General features: G+C 34.3%; 2 protein-coding genes across 2 annotated transcripts in view; one reads left to right on the top strand and one right to left on the bottom strand.

Moving 5' to 3' along the window:
- Positions 1-4,414: 4,414 nt before the first annotated feature.
- On the top strand, positions 4,415-7,427 carry arl1 (ADP-ribosylation factor-like 1). Its single transcript, XM_073838590.1, has 6 exons — positions 4,415-4,506; positions 4,865-5,002; positions 5,083-5,164; positions 5,252-5,363; positions 6,666-6,844; positions 6,929-7,427. The coding sequence occupies exons 1-6, from the start codon at positions 4,503-4,505 to the stop codon at positions 6,957-6,959; spliced, it is 546 nt and encodes a 181-aa protein (XP_073694691.1). The 5' UTR covers positions 4,415-4,502; the 3' UTR covers positions 6,960-7,427.
- Positions 7,428-7,551: 124 nt separating this feature from the next.
- The window catches only part of utp20 (UTP20 small subunit processome component), a 32,971-nt gene continuing 27,627 nt past the window's right edge, over positions 7,552-12,895 (bottom strand). Inside the window, exons 54-62 of the mRNA XM_073838589.1 lie at positions 12,091-12,273; positions 11,873-12,004; positions 11,652-11,784; positions 11,374-11,561; positions 11,211-11,282; positions 10,548-10,796; positions 10,254-10,380; positions 8,486-8,631; positions 7,552-7,937 (exon numbers count right to left, since the gene is read on the bottom strand). Coding sequence (XP_073694690.1) covers positions 7,806-7,937; positions 8,486-8,631; positions 10,254-10,380; positions 10,548-10,796; positions 11,211-11,282; positions 11,374-11,561; positions 11,652-11,784; positions 11,873-12,004; positions 12,091-12,273 — 1,362 coding nt within the window. The 3' untranslated portion in view covers positions 7,552-7,805. The remainder of the gene's footprint in view (positions 7,938-8,485; positions 8,632-10,253; positions 10,381-10,547; positions 10,797-11,210; positions 11,283-11,373; positions 11,562-11,651; positions 11,785-11,872; positions 12,005-12,090; positions 12,274-12,895) is intronic.

Raw genomic sequence — 12,895 nt, 5'->3', positions numbered from 1 at the left:
TGGAGACTTTTGTCAATTACAACAAATATTTAATTACCTGTGTCTGTTACAGCTGTGGGTTCTTATGAAATATTTTAAATAGTTATTTGTAGCTAATAAGAGTTATTATTCTGTCTGTCGTTCTTATTTTGTTTTATTTTGTAGTTATGTGTTAAATTTTAAAATAAAGTTTAAATTTGTGTTACCCTTGTTGAGAATAGTGTTCCATTTCACTATCCATGACTTTGTTTAAATCAAGTATGTTGTGTTCTACCTGTTATGAAATGCATTTGCAAGTTTATATCATTATATATTGTTTCAGTGTCAATAACTGTTAGAAAATAAAGAAATGTATATTTTTATTTAATTATTTTTATATAATTCAAAATAAGTTGAGTATGTTCTTAAATTAGATTTTATTATCTGTCTTCATTGTTCTAAGTTATTCTATACAAATTATCTAAAATAACGCAGTTCAAGCAAGAAATTCATGTTCTTTAACCTGACACTTTAAGATGACAATGTTAAGAACTTAAAAATGCTGCACTTAATCTAAAAGTCTAAAAGACCCAGAAAACACATTATTCAATCATTACAAACTCTGTAGCTCAGTGGATAGTCATTTGTCTTTCAATGCATGAACACTTTGGCTCAAATCCCATAGTTGTTAAAGAATTTTTCATATAAAACAAAGCTCTCAATAAAACCCCATCCAAAAAATGCATTACCTCAGTCTCAGTGGCTCACTTGATAAAGCATTGTTTAAGACATGCGTTTTAATCCCACTACGGTTGACATTAAGTAATTGCTATAATTTATGCTGTAGCTTATCTTAAAATCTCAATGACCCGTAAACAAACCCAATCTTTGGTGGCTCAGTGGCTGATCATTTGTCTTTCATAGGTGAAAGTCTGGGTTCAAGGCCCAAGATTGTTTTTTTTTTCATCAAATAAAACAAAGCTCTTAATAAAACACTCCAAAACAATCCAAAACAATCCATTACTCAGTGGCTCAGGAGATTAAACGCTGCATTTTAATCAGGGAGACCAGAGTTCAAATCCCAGCGTTACTTAATTTTAATTGTTAAAGGTAATGCCATAGATCTATAGCACACACTTTTGAGTGAATTTGAGTTCAAATCCAGCAATTGCTGAACTTTTTATTTATATACAACACAGCTTACAATATAACTCCATCTAAATTAAGGTCAACACTTCAGGCTCTGTAGCTCAGGCGATAAAACACAGCATTTAAATTATGGAGATCTGGGTTCAAATCCCACTATTGCTTATGTTAAGTCAAAGCAGTCGAAAAGTCAGCAGTTAATTTGACACAAGTGACTAAACACACGTTGGTTGTAATTAAGGCTACAATAAAGACATGGTTTTAATCTTACCTTGGTCTTCAATAACAGTGGATTCCCAAATAATGGAGCAGGGTGGCAAAAGTGGAGATCTCTGGGGTGGTCAAACAGACTGACTATACAGCCATGAGAAACCTGAACAGACTGGCAAACACACCAAGGGTGGCAAGATCACCAAGATCACCACATATTTAAATCAGTTATTTTGCAAATAAATGCATTTATTCAACATGGTCTCTCATGCTCACTAATGTTGCAAATGTTTTACTTCTTTCAGAGATTGATGATAAAAGTACAAATACTGTGTCCAACAATCCTGTTGAAGCAGCTAAGGATTCTTCGTAGCATCCTGTGTGTGTTACTTCCTTTCTTTCTTTTATATTAATTTATTCATAATCATTTATCATTTAATAACTTTATTATTTATTTCAATGATACTACCAGCCAAATGTTTTTGAAAAGTAAGATTTTTCATGTTTTTAAAGAGGTCTCTTCTGCTATTTGCAAATAATATTTTAAAATATGTGCACATGTTCCATCTTATTTGTATGCATAATATGTTAAAAATGTGAAACATTTCTTGTCTCATTCAGATGAATTAATATTGTTACAAACAAATGTTTCACTACCTCACTCTCTTTTGACATTAAAACTGTTGCTTTGCACTGGAATTTGCACAATGCTTCTGTGAACCTACTTTAATTTGATTGTCCATCTCAATCATTTTGACATTGACAAGCGCTTTCAGAGTCTGAGGTAGAGTAGACTAAAAATGCCACTTTTAAACCTTTTTGTCATCCTAATAAATAGAGCGCTGCATCAGAGTGCAGTAAAGTGCAAGAATGGTCCTGTTTTATAATAATCATTAACCCCTTTATATACTCATTTCAGTCATTTATTTAGTAATTAGTCATGTATATCATATTATACTCCTCTATTGTTGTTTAGTCTTTTGATTGTGTGGTTTCAAGGGCTATTGGTCTTCACAAGTAAGAGATAAGTGAATGTCTCTATTTCAAGGTTAAGTGAAGCAGTAATTTTCCATTCCAGTAATTTTTAGTGAAGCAGTAATTTTCCATTGCTTATGCTTGTGGTATAATAACACTTACTGGATTTATGGTCATACAAAATCTGTGCATTGAAACATAAACAACTAAGGTTATTCAAGAAACTCTGCCTTTTCTTAGCCTCCAGATTCTGCTTTTTCTCTGCTTAGTTTTAGGTTTCAGACAAAACTCTGTTGACTGCATTTTGGATAAAAGACAAAACAGAAATCCTCTGGCAGAATCTGTGGTTGGATCTGAAATTTCTGACATGGAGACTTGATATAAGATTTTGTCTAACAATACTGGTGCTAAGACTCAATATTATCTCTCAGTTAAATTAAACTTAAAAATAAAAAGTATATTTGATATTAAATGTTCATTCTCTGTGCCCTTAAGTATTTGTTACAAAATGAACATTAACAATATTATCTCATGATGATTCGTACGCTACATTGATCAAAATTATTATCAGTAAATAATCTGATTGTGTATTTTTAGTATTTCAAGTATTATTAAATGATGTACATATAAACCCTAGCAAAATCCACAATGTTACATCAATCGAAATTAATAGCAATAAAAAAATTGGAATATGTATTTTTAGCATTTCAGGTTGTTATTATTACATTTGTCTTTTTAATATGGCTGGTTTTAATTTTTAATCATAGATTTGCCATAAATTACTGCATCAGTGAGTGAAATGTGTACTTTTCTATATTATTGTTTAAAAAACAGTGATATATAGCATGGATCATGAGATGAGGGGAAAGGGGCCCCACACAGTGTTTGCATAGGGCCCAGAATCGGGGCTAGTTTTAGAGTTTTAGACATGTTTTAATAAGCATCTGGTCATGGAGCTTTTTTAGATAGATGCCGAGACTTTTTAGGTCAGGTACAATCTGTGATCTCGGACTCAGTTTATTTGCTGGCTTCCATGGCTGCAAAACGCTGTGTTTACCAACAACTGGCAACCCAGGATGCTGAAATACTATTGGCAGTGGGCAAAAAAGTAGTCTCAAACATATTACTTTAACTTGTAGTTTAGCTTACCTGTCAAGAAGAAACATTGCAAGTTGGTCGTATGGATTGAAACCCAAACATTGCGTCAGATTCCTCCATCTTGAAAAAACACTGCCAGTGTTTACCTTTGTTTTACCCTGGTTTCAGTCTCTGTGTAACTTAATTTCTTTTTCCACACCTGATAACACCCTCCGGCTCAGCCTGCTACTTTAGCCACGCCCTAAACTCTCGCTATTGGCTGGCTGTTGGGAGGTATGCAAATACATCAGATGACAGACAGGTAGGACATCCTATCATTGCATTCGGACGGAGACTTTTACAGAATATTGAAAAAATGCCTATAGCTTTGAAACATTCAAATTTTGAGCTTTTGAAACTATTCCAAACTTAAAACTGCTTCAAAATCTATCTATCCAGTACAAAGATTTTTTTTAAAATATTTATTTTAACATATCAGGAGATGGAAGGCCTTTCTAACAAGGGTAACTTTTGTCATATTTGCCTCTCAGTTTACAAACCTTGGTTATTGTAAAAGATAAAAAGAGTTGTTTTGTTGACACATATTATAATCAATCATTTATGTGCCCTGTTGTTGTTGTCGTCGTAGAAATGATATGTAAATAAGTAAGTAAGTAAATAAGTAAATATTACACTTAAAAAATGTTTAGAATGTATACTAAATATTTCCACTAAACAAAATCGATTATTTGTTTTATATATTTTATTTATTTATTTCGTTTTCTTTTTAAGTAATATCGAATCAATGCAAAATAATTCAAATGATCGCTTTTTCTGGTTTTCAGTTCAGTAATTTACCACGGGAGGGTGGAAAGTTCATTTCCTCTGCTCTCTCTAACTCACATTTTATTTATTTTTTATTTATTTGCTTACTAATAATAAACGTAATTCAAAAATGTTTTTAAACGGGCATCAGCCGATTCGATGAAACGCGTGGCGAATGTGCTCACGGTGGATCGACAGTAAAACAGCTCGTTCACGTGTATGTGTGACACGTCATTCAGAAAGTCGACCACGGAAGTGTTTCCACGGATCTGCCATCCGACAGACAGCGCTACTAAAGTATTTCATCCAGAATGGGTAGGTCTACATGAATTAAAATATATATTTTTGGATATAAAGTTAATGGACAGCTCATTTTATAATGTAATTAAAGCGAACGCTTTTCTGTCTGCTTACAAAGAGAAGTTTGTTTATCACGCATTTGTCCGCCTGCTGATGCTACTTTGTTTGTTAGCATAGCAGATAACAATAACTCATGTTACTAAAAAGCTCAAGTTTGACTGTTTTCATAACACCTAAACACATTAAAATAATTTGAATGTGTTTAGGTGTAATTCCTATTAGTCTTGAGAGATGTTGACCTGAAATGGCATAATGGCACAGTTTTCTCTTCTGATCTGGTTTTTGATTTCATATAATTCTGTTGTTTTTACAGGGGGGTTCTTTTCCAGCCTCTTCTCAGGCCTGTTTGGCACCAGAGAAATGAGAATCCTCATTTTAGGTTTGGATGGAGCTGGAAAAACCACCATCTTGTACAGACTTCAAGTGGGAGAAGTGGTCACCACAATTCCTAGTATGTGTTTATGATGATTTCTGTAAACTACTTGACACATAAGATGTAGTCTGAACTAATTTGCTGTTTTCCAAACACAGCCATTGGTTTTAATGTGGAAACTGTGACGTACAAGAACTTGAAGTTTCAAGTGTGGGACCTCGGTGGACAGACAAGTATCAGGCAAGATGTTTAATTCATTTGTTTTGCTTTATATAATATTGGTTAGGAAAGAAACCAAGCTGAAGATCTGATCTCCTTCTTCCACAGGCCGTACTGGCGGTGTTATTACTCCAACACAGACGCTGTGATTTATGTGGTAGACAGCAGTGATCGTGATCGTATGGGCATCTCCAAATCGGAGCTGGTGGCCATGTTGGAGGTTAGTCAGATGTGGTTTCCATTACATATGGATGTAAAAGGATTAGTTCACTTCCAGAACAAATTTACAGATCACTTACTCACCCCCTTGTCATCCAAGATGGTCATGTCTGTCTTTCTTCAGTTTTGAAGAAATGTTTTTTTGAGGAAAACATTTCAGGATTTCTCTCCATATAGTGGACTTCAATTATGCAAATGAGGCTTTATTTAATGAAATATGTGCTAATTTGCATACATTTCTAGTACAAAAATCTAAACACTGGAAGTTTTAACTTTTTTTACATATTTGAGTCAAATATTTTTTACAAAGGGAATTTTGGGTCTCATTTAGAAAATACTTAGAACAGGCAGAAAACTTTTTTTTTTACGGTTTTTGGGGGAATAACATGTATAAAATGAACAAATCCCTCTGTAAAAACCATCAGGATATAGACAAGAATAAAAATGTAATGTTTGGTGTGTGTAAGTGTTACTAAAGTAGAGAGATTTATGACTAATTTTGAGAAAATGGCCTTTAAAATATGTATTGTAATTGAAATCTATTGACACAAATAGATAAAGTGCTATCAAAGAAACACTTAACAGTGTCTTTTGGATGTTTTCTTTCCACTAGTCTGAAAAAACACTTTATGAAACACCAGAAAGCCCAAAATCTCAAACTTGACAGGTGCATGAAAAAACTCTTTTTGCCTGCAGTGTCTCCCCTTAAATGCAGCTTCAAATGGCTCTAAACAGTCCCAGCCGAGGAAGAAAGGTTTTATAATCTGGCAAAACGATCGGTTATTTTCTAAGAAACACTTTTTAACCACAAATGCTCATCTTGTCTAGCTTTGCGATGCACATGTGTACTCTGTGCACTCCGGTTCAAGCACTGGGTCGATACCTCTGCAGCAAAGTAGGATGATTTTGAATTTGGAGAAAACAAGATGGGATTTTTTCGACATACCCTAACTGTATTGAACATGATGAGCATTCCAGGTTAAAAAAAAAAATCTCTTTTTAGAAAATAACCAATTGTTTTGCTAGATATGACCATTCTTCCTCAGCTGAGATCGTTTGAAACCCTTTGAAGGTGCATTTAAACTGCATTTTGGAAGTTCAAACTTGTGGGCACCATAGAAGTCCATTATATGGGGAAATTCCTGAAATGTTTTCCTCAAAAAACATAATTTCTTTATGACTGAAGAAAGAAAGGCATGAACATCTTGGATGATCAGAGGGTGAGTAAATTATTTGTAAATTCTTGTTCATGGAACCAAAGAGGTTTAGTTTAACGAGTGAAGTCACCTCTCTTGTCTTTCAGGAGGAGGAGCTGAAGAAAGCCATCCTGGTGGTGTTTGCAAACAAGCAGGACATGGAGCAGGCCATGACGCCTACCGAAGTGGCTAACTCTCTCGGTTTACCTGCGCTTAAGGATAGGAAGTGGCAGATCTTCAAGACGTCTGCTACCAAAGGCACAGGCCTGGATGAGGCAATGGAATGGTAGGGGTTTAACTTTGTGAGCATTTAAATGCAAATTCTTGGCATTGTATTGTACTAATACCTTGTTGTTCTTTCACATTTCAGGTTGGTTGAGTCACTGAAGAGCCGGCAGTAAATGCAAAAGTGCGGAAACATCTTGTAAATAGGAACTTCAGAGACTTCTTATTGGGTCCTCCTTATCATTTGGACCAATGACTGCGTTCTTCCTATTGTGTGAAGACCGTCCTCTTTCCCATTTAACGTTGAGAGGCATTGAACGGATTCTCCTCGAATGAACTCCTCCTTTTGCTTCTCGTTTCTTCTGATGCTTGTGTTTTTTTGGTAAATCGTATCCACTACATTTGTAATTTCGGAGGTGTTTGCTTTTTAAATGATCAATTAGCGTGATTCGGAATAATCTTCGCAGCTCAGTTTGATATTATGTGGGTAGATATTTAGGACTAACTGACTGTCGTTTGTATGCTTTTTGGATTTGTAATGGCATATTTATATTTGCACGTGTACAGGGGCGCGCACTCCTGCCTTATGGCTGTGAAATAAATATGCAATCAGTACGTATTGCATCATGCATAACATCAAACAATGGCTGGGCTGTTTTTTGCACTTTTTTTATTGTAAAACATTGCACAAGTAGCAAAAATCAGTCCTCTCAATTCCAAGAACAGGGTTTAGAAACACTCCCACAGTCCTTTACTCTCTGGCTGACACACAGACCCTCTAATGCAGAGGTCTTCAACCCTGTTTCTGGGGACCCACTATCCTGAAGGGTTCAGCTACAACCCTAATCAAACACACCTGAAGCGGCCAAACAAGCTCCTCAAAACTGCAGGCTGTTGTGCTGAAGCTGGTTGGAAATAAACTTTCCACAGGAGCAGGGTTGAAGACCTCTGCTTTAATGTATTAGTTAGCGAACAAAACATTAAACAGCAGCAAATAGATCAGCTGATCGTAGCCAAATCTCTTAGTGATTGCCTTTATGTTTCTTCGCTTTATGTCCTGTACGCACAAATGTGATTTTCCGCTTTTTGGCCTCATTTTTCTTTAACTGCTTCTTGATCTTCTGTCGGGCAGCAAGGTCAGGATTTTTAACAGCCTGTCAAGGGACAAAAACGGTAGTCAGAATGCATGAATGTAATTAGTCGTTTTTACTTCTGTTATAAAGATGTGTAACTTGGAAATTAAACACATTGCTTATTTGTGAACCTGGACCACAAAACCAGTCATAATGGTTAATCTGAAAGTGGAATAAATAAGCTTTAAATTGATGTATGGTTGGTTAGGATAGGACAATATTTGGTCAAGATACATTTACTTGAAATCTAGAATCTGAGGGTGTAAAAAAAAAAAAAAAAAATACTGAGGAAAATCACCTTTAAAGTTGTCCAAATGAAGTTCTTAGCAATGCATATTATTAATCAAAAATTAAGTTTTAATATATTTGCAGTAGGAAATTTACGAAATATCTTCCCATTATTTTTGGCATAAAAGAAAAAGCAGTAATTTTGACCTATACAATGTGTGGCTATTGCTACAAATGTATCCATGCTTTTGTGGTCCAGGGTCACATTTATAGTTGTTTTTAAATGCTAGGAGAGGAACAGATCACACATCAGCATTTAGAAACATCTTAGTGGCTCTTACCTGCACGGCTTTGGCTATCTTGCGTGAAGTTCGTCTCTGATTGGCTTCTTTCTGCACTGCGGCAAAAGCCATAGAGAATTGCTCAAGACCGACCAGCTTCTTCAACAACTCGATCAACTCCTGGGCCAGATTCTTCAGCGTTGGGTCTGAAACGACACAAAGAGAACCAAAAGATCAAGGAATGCCAGTCTGAGTCACATATTCAATTTCAATTTAGTTTTTTGATTTCTATTTTACTTAAATAATGTCACAATTTTTGCTACATGGAACTTAAAACAGTTCAACACTGTAAAAACATGAAACAAGTCAGAAAAATCTAATTGATCTCATTTTCTTATTTATAAAAAGTTTTATTTAGGCACAATCTGATCAAAAATATGCTGTCACTTATACTTACTTGGGTAAAATTTAGGATTTGCTATGTTATTCACTGAGATCTTATTATAGCTTAAAGCCATAGACTAATGTAGTTTAAAATGATTAAAAAGTAAAAAAAAAGTTAAACAGTAAGATTTTTCATGTTTTTTTAAGGGATTATCTTCTGCTCACCAAGCTTGCATTATTTGATCCGGAATACAGCAAAAGCAGTAATATTGTGAAATAATTTTATCTATTTAAAATAACTGCTTTCTATTTGAATATACTTTAAAATGTCATTTATTCCTGTGATCAAAGCTCAATTTTCAACATCTTTACTTCAGTCTTCAGTGTCACATGATCCTTCAGAAATCATTCTGCAGATGTGCTGTTAAAGAAACATTTTTTATTATTATTATTATTATATTCAATATTTAAAACTGTAGAGTAGAAATAGAATGAGTTTGTTGAATAGAAAGATCCAAAGATCAGCATTTATCTGAAATCAAAGGTTTTGTAACATTATACACTATACCATTCAAAAATCTTGGAGTCAGTATAATTTATTTTATTTTAGGGGGGAAATAAATAATAGAATGCTTTAAATTGATCAAAAGTGATGATAAAGACATTAATAATGTTACAAAGGATAAATAATAAATGCTGTTTTTCTGAACTTTCTATTCAAAGAAACCTGAAAAAAAAAAACTATGCTGTTTTCAACTTAATAAAAAATGTTTTATTGAACAGTAAATTAGAATATTAGAATGATTTCTGAAGGATCATGTGATTCAGCTTTGAAATCAGGAATAAATTACATTTTAAAACATATCCAAATAGAAAGCAGTTATTTTAAATAGTAAAAATATATCAAAACTTTACTGTTTTTGCTGTACTTTGAATCAAATAAATGCAAGCTTCGTGAGCGGAAAAGACTTAATCAAATAAACTTAAGTTGTTTCAGTCCAGCAAATGTTCATCTTGAAATTCTACCAACAGTACAACAGTTGTTCATACGTACGTCATAAAAATCAGCAAAGATTTCACAACAAAAAGACGTGTACTATGACCTGAAGGTGGATGTTTCTACAATTATACTCAAAATGCCTTTTGAATGCTGACAAGTTAAACTATCAATCAAATGACAAAAACTCTGTAGTATATTGTGCACAACAGGTTTTTCAGGTTTTGTTCATGTTGATAATTTAGAGGCCTTACAGGTTTGTGTATCAAATACAGCAGACTTGAGGAGCTGAAATCAATACAAGTTATAAAGTTATACTCAGATATAAAAAATCAGGTTTTTGTTTTATTCTTTCCACAATTGTGTTTATTATTACTATCACTTTTCAATTTTTTCTCAGATGGACAAACTCTGTGTGCTTATACTGTAAGGCCCATGTAGACTGACCTTGGTCTGCATATGTGCTGTCCAGCTCCCTGTAGAGAGGTGCGATGACAGTGGTCAGATACGGTCCAAGTCGATCTTTTCCGAGATCCACAGCTATGGCTCCCAAGAATTTAAAAACACAAATTCTCTACAGAAAGAAAACAGTAACGGAGAAGCATGTTTACTTTTGCAAGCCATTCCTTAATTCACATCCCTGAGCTTGAGGTCCTCAAATCAGAGATTGTTCCTACCAGAAATCCATCTGTATCCTTTAGGGAAATCAATTCTAAACAGAAAGACTGATTTAACACCCACCTTCAAAGGCACTTTCGGTGTGTCTGCTGCTTCTCTTCTGGCCTGTAATGAAAGCTTCTTCATCACCCATAAGAGAGATGGAGGCTTGTTCTTCTGCTTCTTGTCTTCCTCTTCTTCCTCCCCATTCTCCTTTATGTTATCTGTCATTTCTTTCTCCTCACCCTCCTGTTCTTCAGCTGGATTTGCGGTATCAGACTCTGGTGACATGAGGTAAATCACCTTGGCCACGTAAATCAAGTTCTTCACCACCTGATAAAGGAACATAACAAAAACAAATTTCCAAACATTTTTTTAATTATCATGACTTTCTTTTTATATGTAGGGTTTTTGGTAACAAAAATGTAAATATACAAAACAAATATCAATATCAAACATTGTGTGTATTGTGTAATGTAAGAATTTCTAATGAAATAATTTGTAATACAATTACAATTAAATAATATACTTATAAACTTACAAAAATGTAAAAAACAAAAGTAAAGAAAATAAATAAAATAGTAAAACAAAATGTTTAATCAATGCAGCTTACAAAAATCAACTAAAATAAATCATGTAATTTTTGTTTTAATAATTTTTTTGTTTTTTAAATTTTTTCCTCAAACATTTTTTCAATTATAATGATATATATATATATAATATATATCTTTTTTTTTTTTCCCTTACCTGCTCTCCAGCAGTAACATCGATGAACTTAGACTGCATTTGGTAACAGCAGGACAGGACCAGCTCTCTCATCTGACATTTTAGAAACAAAAAATTAATGAATTGAGTCTGTCTTCATGAAATAAGCATTTTCACTTCAAGTGCAGCTTCTCTAGTCTCTTGCCTTCTGATACAGGTTGTCCATGAGGAAAGCGCTGGCCACAGGCTGTTTGGTTTTACTCGTTTTCTCCTGAGACCTGCATGAGGCCAAGAGCTCCTCTGGTTTATGAGCAGCAAACAGCAAACCAAAGATCTGAGAGGCTGTCACCCAGACCCAGAAATGAGGGTAACGCAGATGGGATTCAATATGACCTGGAGAGACAGAGAAAGAAAATGATGCATCTCAGGTTCACAAGTGCATTATAATCAACACTGACTTGATTCAACTTCATGCGTTCATACTCCAGATGCTGTTGAGCAGGTCTGCGGGTTTGTGGAGCTCCAAAAACCTGCATTCTTTGATGAGTTTGACGATGAGCGTCAGGTAACAGAACAGCAGTCTGTCTGCAGCCTTCTCATCCTCCTCTTCCTCAATCTGATCAATCACATCACAACCATCATCAATGCAAGGAGACTCAAACATATCCAAAATAAGTCCACAAACTATGAAACTCTAAACTCACGTCCTCGAAGTTGGAAGTGTGGATCTCTTTCTCTATGAGAGGTATGAGGGCATCCAGTCTCCGGCTGAATTTTTCCCCTTCAACTTCTACAAACAGCCCACAAACCTGAGCTCCGAGTCGCCGCAGGGCCATCTACAAAAGCCCAAATGCAAACCGTTAAGATCAAAAGCAAAAAAACATTTCAGAAGACTTTCTCCTCTTTTAGTATTCCTACTCACCTTCTCGTTTGTAAGCCAGGTGTTAACCAGGTTAAACATCGAATTTTGAACCTGCAAATCCACCCGATTCAGAAGAGACTTAATAGCCAGGGCTGCCATTTTCTTACAGGTTGCTGAATCATCGTTTAACATGGCCAATGACAAAGGCACAAAGAACAAACCACAGTTCCCTTGCAAGAGAGGCTGTGAACAAAGAACACATCATTATCTTACAGTATTATAAACACCAAGTATAGAATAATTTGCATAATATAAAGCACTGAATATTGAATGTAAAGCAAAATGGGACCTTAATTTATCCAACAGAAAATCGCTAGGTCATGCCAGAATGGAGCAAGGAATTTTTTCATTAAACAAAAAGGGAGAATTTACGCCATAAACTACAAGAAAATTGTTCCAGAGGCAAACCAAGTTTTTTTTTAATTAATAAGGAATGTGCATTAATGTTTGCAAAGTTCAGGGTCATTGAAAAACAGTAAAAACATTCCTGTTCCTTGAAACAAGGTAAATCTGAACTAGGGCTGTCAAATCAATTAATCACAATTAATTACAAACAAAATCTAGAAAATAAATATATATATATATATTTTTTTTTTTTTTTTTTGATGTTTTCGTAACAAAAAAAAGTACAAAAAAAGCATAAAAAAATAAAATAGTAAAACAAAAGGTTACTGTGCATCAAATAAATATTTTTTTAAATTTAATTTAGATTTTTATATATTTATTTTTTACATTCTTCCCCAAACATTTTTTGAAATTATTAATTAATTGACTTTCTCTTTTCATGTAGTCCTTAAAATACAAT

The sequence above is a fragment of the Garra rufa genome, chromosome 4, assembly GCF_049309525.1.
Source record: "Garra rufa chromosome 4, GarRuf1.0, whole genome shotgun sequence".
In the NCBI taxonomy this organism is placed as follows: domain Eukaryota; kingdom Metazoa; phylum Chordata; class Actinopteri; order Cypriniformes; family Cyprinidae; genus Garra; species Garra rufa.
This window is presented reverse-complemented; position numbering and strand designations above follow the sequence as displayed.